General features: G+C 57.1%; 1 protein-coding gene across 2 annotated transcripts in view; it reads left to right on the plus strand.

Moving 5' to 3' along the window:
• The first annotated feature begins 1367 nt into the window (after positions 1-1367).
• The window catches only part of HIC2 (HIC ZBTB transcriptional repressor 2), a 28313-nt gene continuing 7511 nt past the window's right edge, over positions 1368-22169 (plus strand). The window contains exons 1-2 of one of the 2 annotated variants that reach the window (XM_053928811.1): positions 1368-1529; positions 20993-21091. In XM_053928811.1, coding sequence (XP_053784786.1) covers positions 21066-21091 — 26 coding nt within the window. In that variant the 5' untranslated portion in view covers positions 1368-1529; positions 20993-21065. The remainder of the gene's footprint in view (positions 1530-20992; positions 21092-22169) is intronic. The other variant, XM_053928812.1, reaches the window with a different exon arrangement.

Below are 22169 nucleotides of genomic sequence, written 5' to 3' on the forward strand. Positions count from 1 at the left end.
CATCGGCATCTTGAAGATTTAATTTGCATGTCTTTTGTTAGTACAGCGTTGACTGTTTTCAGTCGTTTCTTCAAATAGTGAGCCCTCTACCAAGCTCTATTTGTGGAATATTCCTTTTTTTTTCTTCCCAGATATTTGCTATCTCCTTTTTCATGGATGTTGGATATTTCCTTTTTCATTTATTATGTCTGGAATCTGTTCCTAGGCTTTCTATTCTGTTTCTTGGTCTGCACATTACTGAATTGACTGCAGTAGCTTCATAATTTGTTTGAATATCCATTGTGGCAAGTCCAGCCTCGTTCCTTTTTTGTTCCCAAAAGGGAAGACCACAGCTGTTTTTGGCTGTTTATTCTTCCAGGTGAATTTATAGTTTTGTTAGAATTATATTAAACTTATATATTATTTTGGAAATTAAAGACACATAATCAGCCTTCTGAGGGGGTTATTGGATTTCAATCTTTCTCTACCTGGCAAATCTGGGTTCCTCTCAGACTTTGACGGTGGTGTGTTCCTTTGTTTGATGTTCTAAGTAGACAGAGGTTCATTAGAGAAGTGGCCGCAACTCTTGGCCCGCTCCGGCCCCTTCGCAGGCCATCTGAATGACCGCTTGGAGCCTGGGTCCGGGCGGGCCAGCTTAGGCGCGTCGCTTGACCCCAGGGGCCTTCGAGGGGCTGCGGTCACCGGAAGGGGCTGGCTGAGCACGGCGTGATCACGACCTCCGCGCCCTCTGAGCAGGTAGGACCAGCCTGCGGGGCTGCGGGCACCGGGTCCCGAGGGAGCGCTGGGGTCAGGGGTAGGAGGCTATCCTCTTCTTGAGACCCAAACAGCTGGGGTCTCCCCAGGAGCCCAGACCACGCAGCCTACATTCTTCCGGGGCTGAGCCTTTGAAGGTGGGGTCCCTGAAGGAGGCACGCAGCAAGGGTGGGAACGTGTCCTGAAAGTGGGCGCAGGGCGCTAGGGGTTCTTCGTGGGGGGCTCCGACAGGTCAGGGTCAGGCTCAAAGGGGGTCAGTTCTGAGTTTGGGGGCTGGGCCTGGGCCTGTGGGGGGGCCGGAGTCCTCTTCTCTGGGGTGTGCGGTCCGGGAGTTTCCGGGGCGAGTTCGCAGCTCAGCCCTGTCACCTCGGGTCCGGATCCAGAGGGGCGACCAAGGTCGGGGTCCCGAGCTCTCCTCTGGCGCCCCTCCCCCACGGCGTGGTCCGGCGACCGTCCGCCCCGCCCAGCGCTCGGACCGCTCGCCCGCCGGCCCCGCCCCCTCAGGCCCCGCCCCAGGAGCAGGCCCCGCCCCGGCACAGCCCCGCTGCTCGCCCATTCAGTTGTGGGTCAGGGGTGAGCAGGCAGCGCCGACGTCACAAGCTTCCAAGATGGCGCAGGGCGGGCGGCTGTGAGCGGCGCTCCGGGCGCGCTGGGCGGGGAGCCGAGCCGGGCCGGCGTCGGGAGGACGGGGCGGCGCGGGCCGGGCGCCGAGGACGAGGAGCCGCAAGTAGGGCCGGCCGGCCGGCGGGCTGAACGCCGCCGCCGACACACATGAGGTGAGGGGCGGTCAGGGGTAGCTGGGGGCGCGGGCGGGGGCCGCGGGCGGGCGCGCCTCCGGGGGCAGGGGCGTGGGCGGGCGCGCGCCCGGCCGACGTGGGGCTGCGCGCGTGGGAGGGGCGCGAGTGTCCGCCGGGCCTGGGCGGGGCGCACGCGGGACTCTCTGCAGCCCGCGGGGGCTTTGTGGCCCCGGTGCCCGCCCGGGCGCAGGCGGCGGGGGACCCCAAGCACAAAGCCCCCGGGGCCGCGCCAAGCCGGGACGCGATTCTGCGGAGCGCGGGTCGGCGGGCGCCGGGCGCCGGCTCTTTGTGCCTTTTCATTAGCAATCTAATCCGAACAGCGTCGGGCGAGCTGCGCTGCCTGACAGGCGGGCGGGCTCCCATTATGCAAAGGACCCTGCGCCAGCGGCCGCCCCTCACTGGGGGATTTTGCTATTTCCAGAACTGCAGCCCTGCGTGGTCTGCGGTCCCCTTCCTTTGCCCCCTCTCACGGAAAGACTGGCAAGACGGGCAGGCCTAGAGGGGCGGCTCCCAGAGCGCCAGGTCTTGCGGCTGGTAGGCTGGCTGCCCTGCCCCCAGATCGCTCCTGTAGGCAGCCGCTTGGCAGGAAGAGAGATGGGCTTGGGGGAGGGGGTAGGCTGGCAGAGGGAGGGGGCTGAAGGGCCCCAGCTTGTCACTCTGTTTATCTACCAAGATTGTTCATATTCACACAGGCCTAGTTGGTGGGAGGGGGGTGGAGGCGGGGGATGCCTCTCCCGGGTGGGGGCCGGGGGGCAGTGACTTATGGAGGGGAGGGAACCGGGCCTGATAATGCTCCCAGCGGCCCCACCCAGAACAGCGTGGGACTGCCTGGAGAAGGGGGCCCAGTGCTGATCCGAATAGGCTGGAGCGGTTTCGAAGTTATTTATCCGTGCCTTCTCCTATCCCTTCCATCTCCAGTGTCTTTTCTAGTAGGAGTTGCCAAGCACATCTGGAAAGCTGGGTTCCCGGCCCACCCCCACCCCCCAACAGCAGGAGGGGTGTAACCCAGGGAGGTCACCCTTCTGACATATGTAGTGGGGGGAGGGGCAGTGTCTTGCCCATAGGAATCCTGTGGCAGGGGGTTGTTGACTGATGTGGGGATTGCTGTGCCTCTTGTACTGAGGGGAGGGAAGAGCTGGCAGGTAGTGGAGGGGCCTTCAGAACCTCTAGGCTGATCTTGGGGGCTGTTCTCCAGGGGCCTTTGGTTGGAGGGATGGAGTTGAGGCACCCAAACCAAGAACCTTTCTGGAGCTAGCATTTTTTGCTTCCCGGCTTCCGGCTTTACTTCTTCCTCTCCATTCCCATCTGCCAGCATCTGGACTCCGTGGGCCTTTCAGCAGGCATTTTCAGGAGCACAGGCCATGTGGCTGGTCTGTAGCCCTGGCTCAAGGAGAGAGTGTACTCTCAGCGGAGCGGTTGTTGGAGTGGTCTGAAAAAAAGCAGATGGGCGGCCTCAGGCCGGTCTCTAGAGACAAAGCTGTGTGGTGAGATTGCTGGTTGAGCCTGCTCTTAGCTTGGGGGTGGGGGGTGAGAGTGGGGGGTGGGTGGGAGGATGATACTAGAGGGCTGCACCGAGTCCTTTGGCCCCAGAGCAGGTCACTGTGCCTTTGGGTGAACCTTTAGTCCTGTGCAGTTGGGCTTATTCTAAAAATGTCTCTGTACCATAGGCAGGTCATAGACTTGGAAGGCTGAGAGGAGGCTCCCCACCTGCCTGCCTATCTGGGGAGTCAGAGCTCCCAGGTTGGTCTGCTCTTCTTTGGCTCCTGGCTTCCTGCAAGCCTGTTTCAGGGTATTGCTGAGTGCCTGTTGCCCAGCCTCTCTAGCTTAGACTAGAGTGCTGGTGCGTGCCCAGAATTTATCCCTGCAGTGTTTTCCTGCCAGTTGTTGGGACTTGTAGATTAGTCACTCGACTTTCATAAGTGATTCCTGAAAAGAAAAATCTCCCTCTGGTTGCTGGCTCTGTGTAGAGGAAGCAGCAGCCTGAGGGAACCAGGTCTTTAATTAAAGCAAAACCAAAATGATTGCTGCCATTGCTGGCAATAGAGAGGCAGAGGTGATGCGTCCTCTCCTGCTGCTTGGTACCTGCTTTGAGGACAGGTAGGCATGATCCTATCTTTGGTCCCTGGTCTTGGCCAGCAGCCCAGCCTTCTCCGCAAGCTTCAGTCCTGGATTAATCCTCACGTAGTGTTTTCTTTCCATAGATCAGATTTCTCATTTTGTTAATAAGCACAGCCTCGGATCCACTTGAAGTCAGCTGTCGTGGACTCCAGAGCAACAGAGTTTTGCATTATTGAGCTGACAGGCCTGCTGCCTTCCCAGAGTCCTTATTGTCTGCCAGGGTCAGAGCTGGGGGTGGGTGCAGTGCCTTTTAATCAGCAGCTAGCCCTCGGAGAAGGGCTGGCTGGACAGTTCTGGAGAGTCAGAGGAGTGAGGAAGGAATAAAGTTCAGTTTACCCAGGGGACGTGTGGCTCTGCCCTTTTGCTTGGCCTGTTGGCCTCTCGCAGTCAGCCCCACCCCGTCGCTTGCTTGCCTTGCTCGCCGGGTCTGAGGGCCACTGCCCGCTGGAAGTGATCGTCTGAAGAGTGGGAGCCCTTCTTCCTGGCTGCTCCTGCTCCCTGGGAGGCAGCTTTCACCTGACAACAAATCAGGTTCCTGCCGTCCTGGCTCTCGGAGTCTGACTGAGGAGAGACCCTCAGGGCAGTGAGAGGGGAGAGGGGGAGCGGACTTAGTCGGAAAGCTGGGAGGCCACGCTGGCTTTGCCGTTTACTGCCCCTGACTTTGGACGGTGATGAACTGAGTCTTAGAGTCCCTTTTCTAAAATGGAAACAACTTGAGTTCGCATACACCTATCGCGGCCCTCCAGAGCTCAGTTGGAGGAAGACAGACAAGCACACAAATGATTTGTAAGATGGGGTGATAAGGACTGGCACAGTGACAGATGGAGCTCAGAGGGCACCGCAGGCACAGTGGCTGTGAGGCATGGAGGGCGGGGCCAGCTCCGGGCTGGAGGAGAGCCAGGGATGGCATGCTGCATTTAGGTTTGCCATTGGAGAGGGGTTTTGACGGGTAGTGCATTCGGTTTCCGTGCGGCAGCGACAGTGCAGGCGAGGAGACGGAGCGGTGACAGAGCATGACCCTGCAGACGCCATTAGAAGCTAGCACAGGGACACCCACTGTGTGCCAGGCACCCGTGAGGTGCTTTCACAAGCTTTTTATCCATTCAACACATTTCTGAGTGCAAGTGCAGTGCCCAGCCCCTGTGGCTAGAGTAATCATAATGGTCTCTGCCCTCTGGTGCTCGTGGACCTGCCGATGGCCCCCACCTGAATCACCCTACAGTGCCCTCTCACGGAGGGGTAACTGTGACTCGGAGGTTAAATAACTTGCTGAAGCTGCAAGTAAGCAACTGGTCAGGTTGGAGCTGGAGGGTAAATGCCTCTGACTCCAGGGCCTGTGAGGGCCCATGTGGTAAGGAATCTGGAGAGGTCTGAGATCTCAGCAGGGAGGGGCAGCACGGAGAGCCCCCTCCCAAGACAGTGATCCTGTCTCCCGGTCAGGGGCTTGGTTAGGGACTTGTAAACAAGCCTGGCCAGTTTGACTCTGCCTGGCACCACCAGGCTGTGCTTCCTTCTGGGAGGGGCCTTGCCCTAAGGGTTAGGGACCTCGGCTGGGGGAGGGCTCTGAGAGGGACTGCGGGCTCAACCTGGAGCCCAGTTTGAGCCAGGAGTGGCAAAGCAAGAAAAGCGGGTAGGGGTGGGGGTTGTGTGTGGGCCCCCAGTGAGTTTGATAAGGGAGAGAAAGCCAGGAGCTGACTCCAGGCTTCACCCCAGTCCAGGAGGAAGGGGCCAGAGCTTGGGCACCTCCACTGAATGGAGAAAGGGACCTGAAGAAATTGCCTGGGACAGTGGGGAAGGAGTTCAGAGCCCCTCCTTATGACTCTTCAGTTTTCGTGTTTTTCACGGTAATGTCCTGTGTGGGTGGGGGGGGAGAGTGTTGCCTTGGCGTTAGGCAAGAAGTGTTGCCTCTACGAGAAGGGACAGTCAGCGGCCTCTTGACTGAAGGGCTTTGCTGCTGCTGCTTGTGAGATTTGTAGCACATTCCTGTAGGGCAGGGTGGGGTGGGTGTTGAGAAGGGAGGGAGGGTTTTGGAAAGGCAAGTGGCCCAGTCTTTTCATTCATCCCAAGACAATTCCAAGGGCGGCTAAGGAAAGGCAGAGCTTGGGCTTGGCTTATCGGGTGCCTCTATCACAGGGAGCTGGCCTGTTGTTGTGGAGATGCAAGGACTGCTGGCTCTGACATGGGTGTGACCCACAGTGCAGACTCCTCCCATGCCTCCCAGGCTGCTCCCAAGGCCTCAGGCTGCTTTCCCGGCAGCACCTCTGGATGGGTGGGTTCTCTCAGGTGACTGTGGGGCCACTCAGTGCCTCATGAACAGCGCCACCATCCCTCCACACATGTGGGTGGAGGTGCTGCTCCCTTCACCGCACTGGGGCCTGAACGCCTTGGTTTCATCAGCCTGGCTGCAGGCCCTTTAAAGGAGGGGGCTGCCCCACGGCCTTTGCAGTTCCCTCACCTGTGCTGCTGTGCGAGATAATAAGCTCTTGGCGAATTTTTGTTCACACAAAATGAAAAGGGAGAGTAGGGTTACTGGCTGGAGGGTCGGCTGGGGCCTCAGTGGCCTGACCGTGTAGACACAGTGGAACTTTTCTTGGTGATGAGCACAGGCTACACGCTGAGCCATTGAGTGTGTGCTGTTACCTGTGCTACCTAGCTGAGGCCTACCGGCTGCTGTTCTGCTGCTCACTCTGCATATCAGGATCACCTGAGGGCTGGCGGAGGCCAGCCCAGCCCATCTGTGGGGTGGGCCCAGGCATGCACGTGTCCTAAAGCTTTTGAAATGAATCCGGTGTGCAGCCAAGTTTGAGAGCCACTGCTTTAGCAGGTGGTAAGTCTTTGTCAATAATAGAAGCAAGCAAGTGGTGAGTCCAAATAGACCAGTGCATGTGACCTGGGGTGTTCACAGCCCGCTTTACTGTGAGGGCCTGCTGGGGTCGGGTTCATGGGACAAGTCAGGCCGGCTCTCTGTTAGCTACCAGGGTCCTGGAGAAACACCAGGTACAGGGGGCTCACTCTTCATGGTCCTTCTTACTTGGGTGGCAGTGGGAGGGACTGCAAGACTCTTGGCCCTGGTTGACCTCTTTGTGCCCCGGCAGGGTCTGACGTAGTGACATTTGGGTTTACTGCGTCTCCCTAACAAGCCCACTGTGGCTGAAGCTGGGGACCCCTGGGACCTATGCTCCTTCTTTTTCCCTTTGACTTCAAGGTCTTTGAGGGGGAGAGAGACTGGTTCCTGAGGTGGTTTCCTGGGCTGTTATCTGGGTAAGGTTTGTGAGGGGGGCCGCCAACAAGGGCCAGAAGGCAGAGTGGGAGGGGCGCTGGAGGCAGAGCTTCAGGTAAGGCTTGGTTGCCCAGCCCAGCCCAGCTCAGCCCAGCCCAGCCCAGCCCCCTTTGCTGGGACGGAACAATGGGCTGTCCTGGGGTTTAGTTCATAACTGTGGCTGACTGGACACAGGACAGCCCCTGCCTGCTACGTGCAGCCTGCCATGTGAGGTGAGTGTCCAGGCCCCTGGGTGTGGTGTGGCCTACTGCGGCCCTGGTTGGTGTCCTGGAAAGGAAGTGTCTGTAGAGAAGGAAGAGCAGCCTGGGCTGGGGCGGTGAAGGGGATAGGATGGAGGGTGGGCTGGGCTGGGTGGTCAAGGAGGAAGGGGGTCCTCCCTTGGTTCCTTTTCTGGTGGACCCAGGGGGCCACATTGAGAGAGGGGTGGTCCTGGGGATAGATTCCTGCCTCAGGGCTTTTGCCGCTTTACTCCACCCCTTCCTGGGACCTCATTGCCCTTCCCCTCGGTAGGAGGCAGCTGATTTCTGTCTGGCGGGTGCTAATGGCAATTTTGCTGGAAAACTGGGAGGAGGATGGTTGGTTCCTGCAGAGTTCCCGACAGAATGCTCGGAAAATAGTGGCAGAGGAGGGCTGGGTGCTCACTGTTGGACTCTCACCCCACGTTAGGCCTTGTGGGAGGCGCTTTACACACAGGTTTAATCCTTAGACCGTACCTGTGTGGTCCCAGTTATTTTCTCAATCCCCACTGTACAAGTGGCTTAGAGAGCTTAAGTAGTGACCCTCAAGTCGCACAGCTCGGAAGTAGGTAGAGAAGTTCTAAGAGTGTGAGAAACACATGCGTGGCAGCCTTTAATGCACGTGTGGGCTCCTTCCCCTGGGCAGTGCTTAGGCCGGAGGACAGCCAAGGGTTTCATTTTGTGTGGGGTGGTGAGATGGCTGCTTTGGACAAAGCCAGGGATTCCGGTTCTTGGAGCTGGGACTGAAGGGTAGTCCGTTCTAAGCTGGGGAAGGACCATTACAAGCCTGTTGAGGGAGGTGCCCTCCCCCTCCTCCCAGGACCTGGAGGGCAGAGAGGACTCTGGGCCATTCTTATCCTTTTAGTCACACAACTCCTTCCTTTCCTTCTGGCATGTTGGAATCCTTGACCCTATGGAAACTCACTCCAGGAGAGCCGTGTGAGGGGCGGTGTCCCCGGAAACTCGGAGCTGGGCTCTTTTTCCTCTCTTGGCGAATGAGAAGTGCTCAGGCACTGCCCGGGTGGTGTTGGGGACAAACGCGTGGTGGCCTCTCGGCATTGTAAGTCTGTCTCTTGGTAGATTGGTCCAGGGGCTCTGGCGATCCTGGTGACGGGAGGGGCGAAGCGACAGCCTCCTGAGGTGCCCTGGGCCACCACCAGCAGGTGCCTTTCTTCAGGAGGAAATGGCTTGAGCACTGGGTCGTCCTTTGGTGGTAGTAAGTCAGCCTGAGCCTCAGAGGGGTCCAGGCCTAGCCGAGAGGATTGTTTCCAAAGTCCCACATTCCATGCATGTGTTGACGCTGATAAGGGCGGCAGGGCTGGCCTGGCTGCTTTGGGCAGAAGGGGACTTTGACTTCATGCCCCCAAGCAGGCAACATGCACATCCTGCTTCCTGTAGCAGCCCGCCGCCACCTCCCCCACTGACCACCTCTGCCGCCAGAGGCCCCGCTTGCCTCTCCAGGTATTGCCTGCTCTGTGAGTGAACAGGTCTTTGGGGTCCTTTAATGGCTCGCACTGGCCCTGCCTCTAAGAGTGTGGATGCCATTTGAAATGGCACTTCTCTTTATTTGCTTGAAATTTGTTACTCTCAGGTTTGGCAGGAGTCCCTTACCCAGGATTTCACTATTTGGTGAACAGCTATGGTTTTGTAGAAAGAGGACTCTGGCGTGAAACCTGTTTTCCTCCAAGTGACAGATCTCTCTCTGCCTCGTTTCTTTGCCAATAAAATGGGTTGGCAGATACATTTCAAATAATGGTTGTCAGCTGTCCTCAGAGTGCTTTGCAGACCCTGGGGGTCCCCAAGGCCCTCTTCATAATGTTTCAAAGTTACTGGCCTGCCTTCCATGTTGACACCTGCACCAACGGTATGAAGCCCTGGGGGTGCCCCGCTTATGGTACACACTGCCTGGAATCGGCCGCCCGCCCCTCCAGTGCTCTGGACCCACACTGCCAGTCGTCCTCCATGTGCTGTGGGGAGGTGGCACAGATGGTGGAGGAGTGACTCTAGACCCTGGAGCACACGTCTCTTTGGGATTCTCTGTGACAAGATCGGAGTGCACAGCAGGCTTTCCTGTCACAGACGAAGCGCAGTGGTTGTGCTCAGGAAACGCACCTCACCTTTGCCTGGGCTGTGTGCTGAACATCGTTTTTACTTGCATGAACCACTACAGACAAGATGTGGCTGTTCAGACTCACACAGTTTGTCAGACATTCTCTCAAATGAACGAAGTGAGCCTCGCCACTTGCAGGAAACAACTGACAATACTTGTTGCCAGTGAAAGAGCTGTCAGGAAAACGAGAATTTTGAAAACTCTGTGTCTGTCAACAGGAGCCTGACTCAAAGACTTCTCTGAAGTTAGTGGTGGCTGTAACGTGGGCGTTCTGGGCTGCTGTGGTGCAGTGGGGCAGCGCGTAGAAGGGGTGGTTAACTCCGTGAGCCAGTACTTGCCTGATGACCAGCGCTCGGTGTTACAGAATCCCGGGTGGGTATGCGTCCCGGGCAGACCAGTGAGCTTTCGTGTTATCACCAGGTAGGAATAAGTCACCGACATTCAGGTTCTACACTGCAACTTCTAAGAAACTACCCCTTGTCCAATTTTAGTGTGTATCAGTGAAGAATAGCCACATATCTGAAAAGGGTATGACACACTCCTTCCTTCTATCTGTGTAAAATTTCTTCATAGACTGTAATCAAAATCACATAGCCCAACAGACTGAATACAGAAGCAGATAAGGGGATCCAGTTATTTTATTTGTTTTTGTTATTATGTATTGAGACAGAGACAGAGAAACGTTGATCTTGTGGTTCCACTAATTTATGCCTTCATTGGTTGATTCGTGTGTGTGCGCACGCACCCCGAGTGGAGATCAGACCTGCGGCCTCGGTGTATCAGGGCGACGCTCCGGCCGTCTGAGCTTCCTGGCCAGGACTAGAATCTGGTTACTTCTTTTAAGCCAAACATTAAAGAGGTTTGCAGAAATATGAAACAGTGTTGCTCTTCTCACTAATATTTTTTCACTTGGAATAGTTTTCTCTTTCATGTTACCATAAATGGGTTTATTATTGATGTTTTAGGTCAATTACATTATATATTCTACCAGTTTTTCTAGTAAATAGAATAGTAAATAGAGTAACACCGACTGCAGTAACATATAGGTGCCATAAAAGTTCCTTGGGAGTCTTTGCTAATTTTTAAGAATGTAAACAACAGTTTTGGGACCAATGACAAGGGAGGGCTCTGGGCAGCCCTCCCTCCTTTATCATTCTCCCCTCACCACCTCCACCTTATCTATTCTTGTGTATTATTTCACCCTATCTCTGCTCAGCACTGCTTCTTCCTGACTGGCATTTGCTCACCTAACGAACGTTTACAAGGCTCTGCTGAACTGCTGCATGCCAGGTGCTGCTGTGGCTGCTGGGCTAGTGGGATTCAGGGTCTCTAACCTTGGGAAGCTGGTTAGGGAGCCAGGGGTGGGGGTGCGGGGGTGGCAGGAACAGAAGTGAAGGTGCACAGTGGGAAGCAGTTGGGTAGCTAGTGCTGACGTTGGGGGGAGGGGGAAATGCAGACAGGTCTTGGCAGAGGAGGGGGCACCCAGGTGTGACTGGAAGGGATCCAGCTGAGGGGTGGGCTGGGTCCCCTCTGGGAAGCGCTGTGCAGGCCAGGCTGGAGTGTGGATTTTATTCAGGTATTAGGAATCCATTGAAAGCTTTTAGCAGGGGAGTGACTTGATGAGGTTGGTGTTTGAGAAAGATAACTCAGGGTTGATTGGACTCCGAATTGGAGGGGCATAGGCTGCAGAGGGGAGATTTGTGCTAGACTTTGATATTTTCACTTGAAATGACTTTTTAACTGCCCTTCTTCCCTGCCAGTCCTTGGGATAACCCTGGGGTTTCCCTCCTGACAGGTGAGACATGCTGGCCTCCCCAGGTACAGGGGCCTGCCCTGGCTTCTCTTGCTTTCTGCGCATCAGGAGAGTGATGTTTTCTGGGCATCTCCTGTGGGACTGACCTTCTGAAGCCCTTGTTTACACATTTGTGTCATGTTTGCCCAGCTGTGTGTGGCTCTGCTGGTTTTCGGGGTGCTTGGGTCAGGTGACTGAGGGGATGCTCAGCGGGGGTCACACAGCTTTAGCTCCTCAGCTTGTCCCTGGATCTAGAGGGTTTTGTGTCCATCTCCTCTTTCTCGTGGGGTGTCTGCACAGAGCACGCTAGCTTGCTCAGTAGGTTAGGAGATTGTGCTCCCGCTTATTTACAGAAGCGATGACCAGAGGGTGTGAATTACATACACACGCGTAAGGCAGAACTATTGGGAAACACACCCCTTGGCTCCCCGACCCACTGTAAGAAACAGCCCCCAGCCCCGGACACTCAACCTGTGCTCGTCCCTGCCTCCCTCAGAAGTCACTGCTCTTCTGAATTTGGCGTTAAGCATTCTTTAGCTTCTCTTCCTTGTTCTCTGCACTTGTCTGGACTCTTGGCCTGCGGGTGGCTGGATCTGGCCAGGTTTGCCTCTTGCGTGCACAGAGCCGGCCACTCATCTCTGTTTCTGAGTCACTTAAGTGCCGTTGCTGCCGTTCCTGTCCCTGTTCCCCACTTGGAGTGCCCTGAGGAGACACTGCCCCACAGTCCGCCGCACTGCTGGCAGGAGGGTGGCGTCGGGTTGTTGTCTAGATGGTTTGAATTAAGAGTTTTGGGTTCTTGCTGCCTCAGTAGCCCAGTTTTCACACACCCCTAGCTCTACTGCTCCAGCCAGAGAAATGCCTGCTTTTTCTTTTTAAAAGATCTTATTTATGGGAGGGGGAAGTGAGGGAGAGAGGCAATGAGAAACCAATGTGGGAGAGAAACATCGTTTGGTTGCCCCTCACACACGCCCCCATTTGGGAACCTGGCCCACATCCCAGGCATGTGCCCTGACCAGGAATTGAACTGGTGGGTGACCTTTTGGTTTGCAGGCCGGCATTCAATCCACTGAGCCATGCCAGCCAGGGCTGAAGCCGGTTCTTTCATTCTAAACAACTCTTCCAGCACCTCTGAGGCTCCGTGTAAAGAGTAGGGTGAAAGCCTTTGAGCGTGTTTTTCCCCAAGTCTGAGCAGGGTGCTCTTGGCCTCTCCTCTGTTGGACACTTCAAGTTACCTGCTGGACAGGTGAGACCTTTCCTGTCAAGTGTTGCACCTGGAGGCTCTTCAGGCACAGTGCCACGGGTCGTAAAAATTTTTGGAGCAGTTCCTTAATTTTAAATTTAAAAATAGCTATTAAAAAACTTCAGTGGATGCTCTGAGTGTCTCTGTTCCCCGCCCCCCCAGCCTTTTGGATTGAAACAACCTGAACCTGGTCCTTACTATTGGCTTTTAGCTCCTTAAACCCTTCGTTTGAGGCGCTGGGGGCTTGGGTTGGGGGGTGTCGATCACCGTGCAGGAGCAAGGGGGCTTTCTTTTGACCCATCCACCAGTGCCCTTTGACTTCGGTCCCTGAGGGCCTTGTCCGTTTTCCTCCTGGATGCTTCCCTGCGATGCGCCCAGTGGGCTGTGCCCAGGACCAGCTCAGGCCCTTGCTGGGAACTCTTTGGGTGGTGTTTGTACCTAGCCTGCCAAGCTCTGTTGCCTCTTCTCCCCAGGGCTTGTGTGCCCAGGATCTAAAAAGAAAACCCTTCTCTCTCTCGAGAAGTATCAGCTAGACACTAGGACGGTTGAAAACATCATGGGGCCACGTCCACGTGGCACATGTAGCTGGAGCGTTGCCTGGTACATGGAACAGTGGCGGGTTCAATCCATGGTCAGGGCACATGCCTAGATTGTGGGTCCAGTCTCCATTCGGGGCACGTACGGGAGGCAACCGCTCGGTGTTTCCCACGTTGATGTCTGTCTGTCTGTCTCTCCCTCCCCCTCTCTCTAGAATCAGTAAGCATGTATCTCCAGTGAAGATTTAAAAAAAAAAATCATCAGGTTGTTGTTTTGTTTGGATGTCAGATGTCGGTCTGCCCCTAATAAGACATTTTAAGGTGGTTTCTAAGTTTCCTGCAGATTCCAAGCCTGTCTGTAGAGTTCCCTCTTCTAAGACGGACACTCCATCCTGAATTGGGCTACCTTCCTTTTTTTTTTTTTTTTTGGTCTTGTGATTGTTATTAGTTGGGGGTTCAGAGAGGTTGCTGCCTGGCTTTGATTTACTTGCCAATCAGGTCCGAGACCAGACCCTGCCTCCCCTCCTGAGGTTTCTGCGCAATGTGAACCCCCTAAGTGGGCATAGTCACGAGTGGCAGCTCCCAGGATTCTTCACAGGTGGACATGTAAGCAGCATCCAGACTGAGAAGAACAGTTCCCGAAGCCCCTTGTGTGTCCTCTAGTCACCCCTTGTCCCCAACCCCCAGCTGCCTTTTCTCCCCCCGAGCCTCTGGATTCTTGCTTTCCAACTTGAACTTACATGAACGGACTCGCACTGCATAATCTCTCGGGTCGGGCTTCTTTGGTCAAAGTATGCTTGAGAGACTCATGCAGGTGTATGGAAGTCAGCTGTGTGACATTGCCGGCAGTCAACTCTTCCTGCCCTGCAGAAGGCAGAGTCATGTCTTTCACCCTAATGTTCAGTCCTGGTCACTGACCCCTGACGGGTGGGTGACAGACCTTGCACCTTCAGCTGCCTCCTGGTAGGAGCAGGGCTACTAAGCAAGCGCCTGCCCAGTTGGCTTCTGGTGGTGTGCACCTGGAGGCGTGCTGTCTGGCCCAAAAGGCTTGCATGCTTACAGTCTTGGTCTTATTTGATTATTTATTTATTTATTTATTTAAAAGATTTTATGTATTTTCAGAGAGGGGGGAACAGGGAGAAAGAGCGGGAGAGAAACATCCATGTGTAAGAGAGACATTAATTTGTTGCCTCTCACATGTCCCCAACTGGGGACCTGGCCAGCAACCCTGGCATGTGCCCTGACAGGGAATCGAACCAATGACCCTTCAGTTTGCAGGCCGACACTCAGTCCACCGAGCCACACCAGCCAGGGCAGTCTTGCTTCGTCTTACTTTAAAATGTGACCTTTCTCTTTCCTTCCTGGGAGACCATTCTTCTTTCTGGTTTTTTGGGTTTTTTTTTTTTCTGTTTGTTTTAGTTGGTTTTAGAGAGAGAGAGGGGAAAAGTGAGAAAGAAACAAACATCGATTTGTTGTTCCACTTATTTATGTGCCCTGACGAGGGATTGAACCTGGCAATTTTGGCACATTGGGAAGATGCTCTCACCGACTGAGCTACCTGGCCAGGGCAGGAGATAATTCTTTTAGTCTTTGGCCAAGCAAACCCATCATTGCTGTCTTGCAATGATGTTTCGTTTTTTTCTGATTCCTCTTCAGCATGCCATTTCTGTCCCCTCCTGGCCAGGAGGGTCAAGCTGTGCGGCAGGGCAGAGGTTCCTTAAGGCCATCTTGCCTTAGAGTTTTTACCAGCCTACGACAATGATGTGGGTGAGAGCCGTCAACCACATGTTCTCGGGAAGGACTCATCCACACTCGAGGTGGTTCTTCCTGAAGTTGGCGTAAGAAGTAGCTACTGGGATTGTGTTTGAAACTTCGAAGTTGGAGAGTCTCTTCCGAGATCCCTGGGCTGGGTCGCTGTAGCTCTGTGACTCAGCCCTTACTCATATCTCCATCTGGGGCTCAGTTATCTGGTCCGAAGGGTGTCCTGGGGCAAGTGAGATGATCCAGATTGTCACTTCCAGGGGCACAGACCAAGCTTCAGCAGTGCCCTTTTAACTCTGTCCTTCCATCCCATTGCGTGTGGAATTTCCACCTTCTTAACCATTCTGCCATCCCTGCTTGTCCTTCATCCCTTCCTCGAGTCCTCTGCCCACACCCAGAACCCCCTGGCCACCTTCCTGGCTCCAAGATGCCTTCGTAACCAGGCTCAGTCTCTGTCTCACATTCCAGGCTTGTTTCTGTGGGAGACCTGTCTTCCCTCTTGGGACTGTCTCCTTCCTCTTGACGCCGTCAGCGGAGACTTTACTGCTTGCAGAGCATTGTTCCTTCTGGGGGTTAGAAAGCTTGTAACCCACTCCAGCTGTTCCTGGACTTGAAGGTGTGTATGTATCCCTTGGAGTTAAAATGTGGGTTCTTGTTCTGAGACTTGAGCATCTGCATTGTAGGAGAGATCCCAGGTTCTGCTGCTGGTCCGTGCACCACACCCAGTGACAAGCAAGACTAGTGTGAAGTGGGACTGGGGGGACAGGAACCCACTGGGCCTGTCTGCCTCCATGCTGAAGTGCCTCCTGGGTTTTTACTTCTTACCCGGCTGACAGGGATGAGTGATATCCCCTGCTCTGCTGTCCTACTGGCAGACCCGCCCTGCTAGCCCCCTGCAGGCTCTCCTGCCTCGAGGCCCCTGTTCCTGTCACTGCCAGTAAGAAAGCCTTTTACCAGCAGCTCAGGCCCCAGGCAGGGGACACTGCAGTATGGGGGACAGAGTCTGGAGGAGAGCCTGGTTTTTGTAACAGTAATCACAATCTTAAATTATTATTCCCCTCTGGGCAGTGCTCACCTGCCTCTCCCCTTCCCAGTAGTACTCCAGGTCCTGGCCCAGCTCAGAGCTCTTGGCCAGACTGTATCAAGCCTGGGGCCCTCCTGGCGGGACCCTACCCTTCCCCTTTCCTGGTGTCAGCTAGTCAGTTGTGCCAGCACCAGCAGGGGAAATTCATTTGCAGGTCCCCCAGGTTGTCTTGGCCTTGTTTCTCCTTGTTGGCACCAAAGCCAGGAGTGATGTGAGGGTGGTAGGCCTGGTAGGAGGAGAAGGGCCCAAGGCTGCCTGGAGAAGCAGGCTCGAGGGTCACTGGCTAGGTCTGGCACGTGCTGTTCTGTGGAGCCCGCTGCTGGACTTGTGCCTACAAGCTCCCCCACTGCTCAGATGGGAGTGGCACGGACCGGAGGGTGGTGGAGGCCCAGGTGGGACTCGGACTGGCATGGACTGCACAGGGTCTTCAGTGGGGCTCACAGGGGTTTCAGGACAGACTCGGGGGTAGTCAGGCGGAGGTGGATGCCCCCTCACTCATTGATCTGGGTGAGCCAGTGGGTGGGCAACAAGACCGGCCTGGGGTGGGAAGGAAGCCAGCCCAGGGACCCTGATCACCACGTCGCCAGTGCACTGAGGGAAACCCGAGTGTTTATTTCAAAGAAGCTGCGTCGGAGGGAGGGCTGGTCTCCTGGCATTTGTGGAGCCTGTTGCTTTCCAGGAGGATGGTCTGGGAGAAGAGCCAGAAGCTGCTGGCCAGCCTCCAGATCTGGGCTGGATTACACGGCTGGGCTTGCCCAGAGCAGTGAGTCCCCACCACCACCAGCTCCCGCCTGGAGGGCCGGGCCAGAGAGGTCATGGAGGCCAGGGTTGTTCCCAGAGGAGCAGCAGGAGCAGTCTGGGCCCCCAGAGCAGGCTGCATGATGGGCCCCACCTTGTGGCTTCCAGCCAGAAGCTCCTCAATGCCTCAGGGTGGTGGAGGAGCTGGGCCACCCCTGGGCCCTCACTGAGTCAGAAGGACACAGCCCAGGTGCGGCCCTGCTGTGACCGATGGGTGGAGGTGGGGGGAGAATGAGGGTGGAGGTGCAGACCAAGGCTGCTCTCCTGGGCTCCATGTGGAGGCCAGCGCTGCCGTGAGTGGCACCCCTGCTCCTTCCTGAGAGAGGGAGTGCCGTGTCTGTTCCCAGGGGTGGGGAAGGTCTGGCTGCAGCTCTGGAGTCACACTTTGAGTCCTCACTCTGCCACTCGCTCTTGTGACCTTGGCAAGTTGTTCACCCCCAGAACCTTGTCTTAGCGCCTGTGGAGGTAGAGGTAACACCTCAGTCTTCCTGACCGCTGTCACCAGGCAGATTGATGCAGCGTGAAGTGTGGCCTGCGCAGTAGTGAAGGGGAGAGAGGCTCCCTGCCTTGTGGGCTTGGGGAGGTTTCACGGAGGGACCCTTGGGTAAGCAGAGAAGAGGCCGTGGGGTGGGATGAATGGAGTCCTGGGCTTGTGGGTGTGCAGGCTTGGGTGGGTTGGGGGCTGGGCCTCAGGCTCTGCTGGATCCTGGGCTGCTTGTACCTTCTGGGCAGTGCCCACTCTGCCTTCCAGCTGTCCTCCTGTAGGTATGCAGGGGCCAGCCTTCAGGGCAGGGGCAGTGCTGCACCTGTGAGGGCCACACCTGGAGCACCAGGTGACCACAGCAGGGGTTGGCGGAAATGAGGGCCAAGCCTGGCAGTGGGCAGGTCCCCTGCTCTTAGCTGGGTGATGCATTCTTACTTCTGACTGGGTGTTCCTTGACCAGGAGGTAGTTAAGGCTGGTGAACAGTCTCATGTTGTGTGCCTTAGGGTGGGCTGGGCAGAAGCTTATCCTGGCCCCCCAGCATAGCCAGGCCTCCCCAGAGAAGGCCCCCTCTGGGGTAACTGAGGGAGGAAGGTGGGGTGAGGAGGTTTCCAGAAGATCTGGGCAATGAGGCCTGCCCAAGGAGGGGTTTGAGGGTGCCTCTCCCTGTTCTCTGCCTTTCTATCTTGGGCCCCCCATCCTGGCTGGGTGCAGGCTGCAGGAAGTTTCCTGAAATCAGGCACGTCTCAGTCAAGGTGCCCGAGGTTGCCCGGGGGGCGCCACTCATGAGGGCTCGGAGTACCAGCTGTGAACAACACGGAGTGCGGCCCCCACTGGTGGGGATCGAGGTGGGTGTGGGATGTCAGCCAGGTCGCCAGAGGGTGCCCCTTGGAGGCTGAATGACCAGAGCAGGTCGGACTGCCAGGCATAGTAGGTGTCCAGACCGAGTTGGGGCAGCTCCTGCCAGAAATGGGGGGTGGGGGGAGGTTCTGGGCTTTCTGTGTAAGCAAGGGTTACTTTCTTCTTAAAACCTCCTCTCATGGCCTCTGAAAGGTGTGGGGCTGGGGCACACTCTCCTTTTTGTGGGGAGCAGGGAGAAAGGCCTCAAGGTGGCCCCGTTTCTAGCCTTCCGTGTGCACTGCCTAAGGTGGGAGGAGCCTTTTGGGTAAGCGGGGCCTCATGGGGTGTTGCTCCTCCATGGGTTAGGAAGTCATGGTCCCACCTCTGCCGTCCTCATTGGCCTTTTGGCTGATGTGTGTTTGCGGCTTGGTATTGGATCAAGGCTGCTCAGGGGATGGGGGGGCAGACCTGAGGGGCGCCTTTAGCTTAGGTCTTCAAAGGCTGGCCTCCTTGAGACAGGGAGGAGCCAGAGGGACAGGGATCTTCTGCCATGGTCACTCTGACCTCATGAGCCACTTCCCCTGTGCCAGCAGGCTCATGAGGCTGAACTGGTGTCCTTGGGAGGGGGTGTCTCATCGGAAGCCACAAATGACATGTTCCTCCACACTGCTGGCCCAGGCCTTTCTGCCTCGTGGGGTGGGGTGGGGAGAGGTGAGTGGTGGGGGTGGGTGTTGGGGCAGAGGCTTCATGTGCAAAGATGAGAGTGGGGGAGGTGCAGAGCACACAGTCTCCCACCCTTGGGCCTCCCTCCCCCTCCGCAGGCCCTGCCAGCTCCCCCTCCCAGACCTCCCAGGAGTGCCAGGGGCCCAGAAACCATGTGAGCAGCAGGCAGTGGGGGTGCCGACCATTCTGTAAACAAGGACCTGGGAAGGTGATTCGGGTCTTCAGCCTGGCCTCTGTTCATTCCCCCACACCCTTTGTGTTCACAAGAGGGCAGAGCTGGCCTGCAGGGACTTGTGTTCCTGTCCTTCCCTGCCAGGGTCAGCCCACCTGGGGACACCGACCCAGCTACCTGCACCGGGCCAGGTGCGGGCCCTAGAGGAGAACCTGACTACCCGACTGCCCCAGGCCCTGGGTTCCCTGGAGCCAGCGCTCTGGGTGGGCAGCTGTCCGGAGCCGGGCGTGGACCCTTGGGGCTGATAGGCACACTGCCGGGGCCTGCTGCCGGGAGGCTGCTGGGTGCCAGGTGGTGTCCTCGTTCTAGCCCGCAGCCGGGGCTGGGCACCGGTGTCCAGACCCAGCGGGGCATTTTGCTGCCAGCTTGCTGGTCCAGCCCCCACAGTCATGTTTCTGTTCACCTGGCAAAGGAAAGCCTCCCCCACCCCCAGGCTGCGGCTCTCCAGGATGGGTGCTTGCTATTCCCACACCTGGCAGAAAGTGGAAAGGCGGAAGTCTCTGGCTGTCTTCATTTCGCTGGGAAGAGAAGAGCAGCTGGGGCCCCACCTCACCTGTGCTAAAGCTGTTTTGTGGTTTATAGACACAGTGGTGGCCCAGCCTGGGGTGGGTGCCTTGCAGGGCAGCATCACACAGGCAACTCTGCTGGGCCCCGCCCAGTGGAGGGTGCAGCCAGGCTGGCTCTGCCCTTTTCCGCTGAGCATCCCTGTGGGGAGGTCAGGCATCAGACCTGTGGCCACTGACCCAGCCCAGGGGGAGGGAGACCTTGATCAGTCACTTGGCTGTCCCCAGGCTAGTGAAGTGCCTGGCATGGCTGGGCAGCAGGTGCCCACAGAGAGCCCTGAGTCCTGTTCTGCCACCCACTTCCTGACCTTTGCGTCCAGTAGTTGCTGGCCTGATCTCTGAGCAGGGCGAGCAGCCCCCTCGTTGCAGGGTCTGGCACGTGCTGAAGCAGAGGCCACTGGGTGGACGCTCTGCCTGGGCAAAGTTTAGGTTGTCCTGAGGCCTAGAGAGGAGCAGGCTAGGTGGCACGGACTGTGTGGCAAGGATCTGGTCATCTGTGCCTCCCAGTCCATTCTTACCCCAGTGTCGCAGTGGTCTCTGCTCTGCTTCCCAAGGCTGAGCTCAGCTCTGCCCCCTGGTTGTCTCTGGACTCCACACAGGTATTAAATATGGATGGTTCAGGCAGCTGGACCTACAGAGCTGGTTCTGCCCCACTCCGGGCCATTGGTGCGATACTGGACCAACTACCCGGACCAACTGAGTCCCCCTCCCCCTGGGCCACCTCTGTGAGAGGGGAGTTGTGCTAGGGGCCAGAGAGACAGCTGGCAGGCTGGAGTTGAGGCCTCCCAGCCACCCGCACCCCCGGGTCTGGTCACATTCCTGAGGGACCTGCTGAGCCTCCCTGGCCCTGGGGGTGGGGGAAGGACAGGCAGGGATGGGCTCCAGGCTCTTACAGGCCTCCTCCCCCGCCCTGGCTCCATTCCAAGGGAGCCCAGGTCTTCCGGAGTAGTGTACAAGGAGCCAGAATCTCAGGAACCCTCTCTCTTGTGACCTGGGGGCGGTTGGGGGCAGAGGGAGCCCACCCGCATCTGGTAGCAGCTGCCAGAGTGTTTGGCAGGCTGGTATTGAAAGGCCCAGCTTTCGAAAACTACAAGAGGAGGCCATGTGGTCAGGCTGGGCCTTGTGGGCAGGAGGGGGCTGGGCCTTCTGGGCAGGGAGGGGGCCAGAGCAGATCTGGAAGGGAAGGAGGCAGGAGAGGCAAAAGCGGTTGAGACTGGTTCTTATAAATAGCCCACTGCACCAGTGCCTCCAATTTTGACCTTTTGTTATGTAAATGTGGCCAGCCTGGGAAGGGCCTTGCCCGGGCCTCCTGCTGCCACACCCGCCATGAATCGTGTGCCTGCCCTGGCTCTCCAGGCCTAGGTGGCCCTTGGAGTACCCTGAAGCTTCTGGGTGGGAAGAGGGTGCAGGGCCTTCAAGCTCCCTAGACCCACCACCTTCCTGACCTGCCCCTGGGCCTGTCTGCAGGGCACCGTGGCCACTACCTCCTTCCCAGCTAGCTGCCCCTGGCATCCTAGCCAGAGAAACCCCCTGACCTTCTTGGGAACGAGGGCTCCAGAGCTACCAGACACCTTCTACTTCACTGTCCTGTCCGTCCCTCTGTCCCTCAATGATGGCTCTGGGTGACCATGTCCATCTTCTCCCCAGGTGACCAGGCATTGATGCACCCCCAAGGGAGGCCACGTGCTCAAGGAGGCCACCCCCACTGGCTGCTGCTCACATGGTTTCTGGGCCCCTGGCACTCAGGTAGGTTGGGGAAGGGGGGCTGACAGAGCCAGAGGAGGGGTGAGGGAGGCCAAGGGGAGAGAGAACTTTGTCCACCTGCTCCTTCACTGGGGGCTTTCTGGGAGGCTCACACAGCCCTGCAGCTCACAGCCTGTCTCCTGGCCTGCAGACCTTTGTGCTCATGCAGCACTGAGAGCACAGAGTGGGGAGTCTTGGACCCACTGTCCTTGGTCTAGGGAGGAGGGGCTGCTGTGGATTCAACAGGCTCTTGGAGGATGGGACCTCCTGCCCTCCCCAGTCCCTTTGACAGGCTTAGAGCACCAGGAGTCCTGGGTGCTGGCAGAGCTGACCTCGTACTTCCCTAGGGCCAGATATCCCAGCTGGCCAATGTGGAAGCCATGCCTGGGGCTCTTTGTCCCTGCCTGGCTGGCTGTGGGGCAGGGAGTAGGGGAGGGTTGGCTCCCATGGAACCTGGGCTCCAGCTTCTGAGTCCCAGCTGAGCAGCCTTGCAGGGCCAGGCTGGTCTACAGGTGTCTGCTGCCTCCTGCTGTCTGGCCCTGGGTGCAGCCTGACACCCACCCGCGTGTGTTCAGAGTACGCGCCAAAGCCGCCTCTGGGGTGGGAGTGATTGCTGGGGTTTTATTTTCTAATCTTCGCACAAGGGCACCTGTGGGGCAAGGGGGAGCACTTGAGTTTCAGGGAGGCGGGGCAGGCACAGTCCCTCCAGGCTTCACCCCTGGTGGGAGAGGGAGGTCCCAGGTATGCTAAGGCTCGAAGCACTCAGTTACTTTCAGAGACCGAAAGTAACCTTTTTTCCCCAACTGTGTGGCACAGGGTTGTCTAGAAGGTTTTATGTTCCCCGAGGGCCTGGTTGGGGCGGGACAGGGAGCCATGATCTTGTGCCACAGACCCTGCCCCTCAGCGGGTGGGTGCACAGTGAGCACCTGCCGCATAGCCAGCCTCCAGGGTTCCTGATGAGGCCAGAGCCTCTGCGGGTTTCATACTTAATGACGTCAGTTAGTGTCTGTGTCGCTCTGTTGAGGCCAGCTGGCTGTCTTTCCCATGTCCAGACGTGCTGCCTTGCCCAGAAAGGAGCCAG

This window comes from Desmodus rotundus, chromosome 7 (assembly GCF_022682495.2).
Source record: "Desmodus rotundus isolate HL8 chromosome 7, HLdesRot8A.1, whole genome shotgun sequence".
In the NCBI taxonomy this organism is placed as follows: domain Eukaryota; kingdom Metazoa; phylum Chordata; class Mammalia; order Chiroptera; family Phyllostomidae; genus Desmodus; species Desmodus rotundus.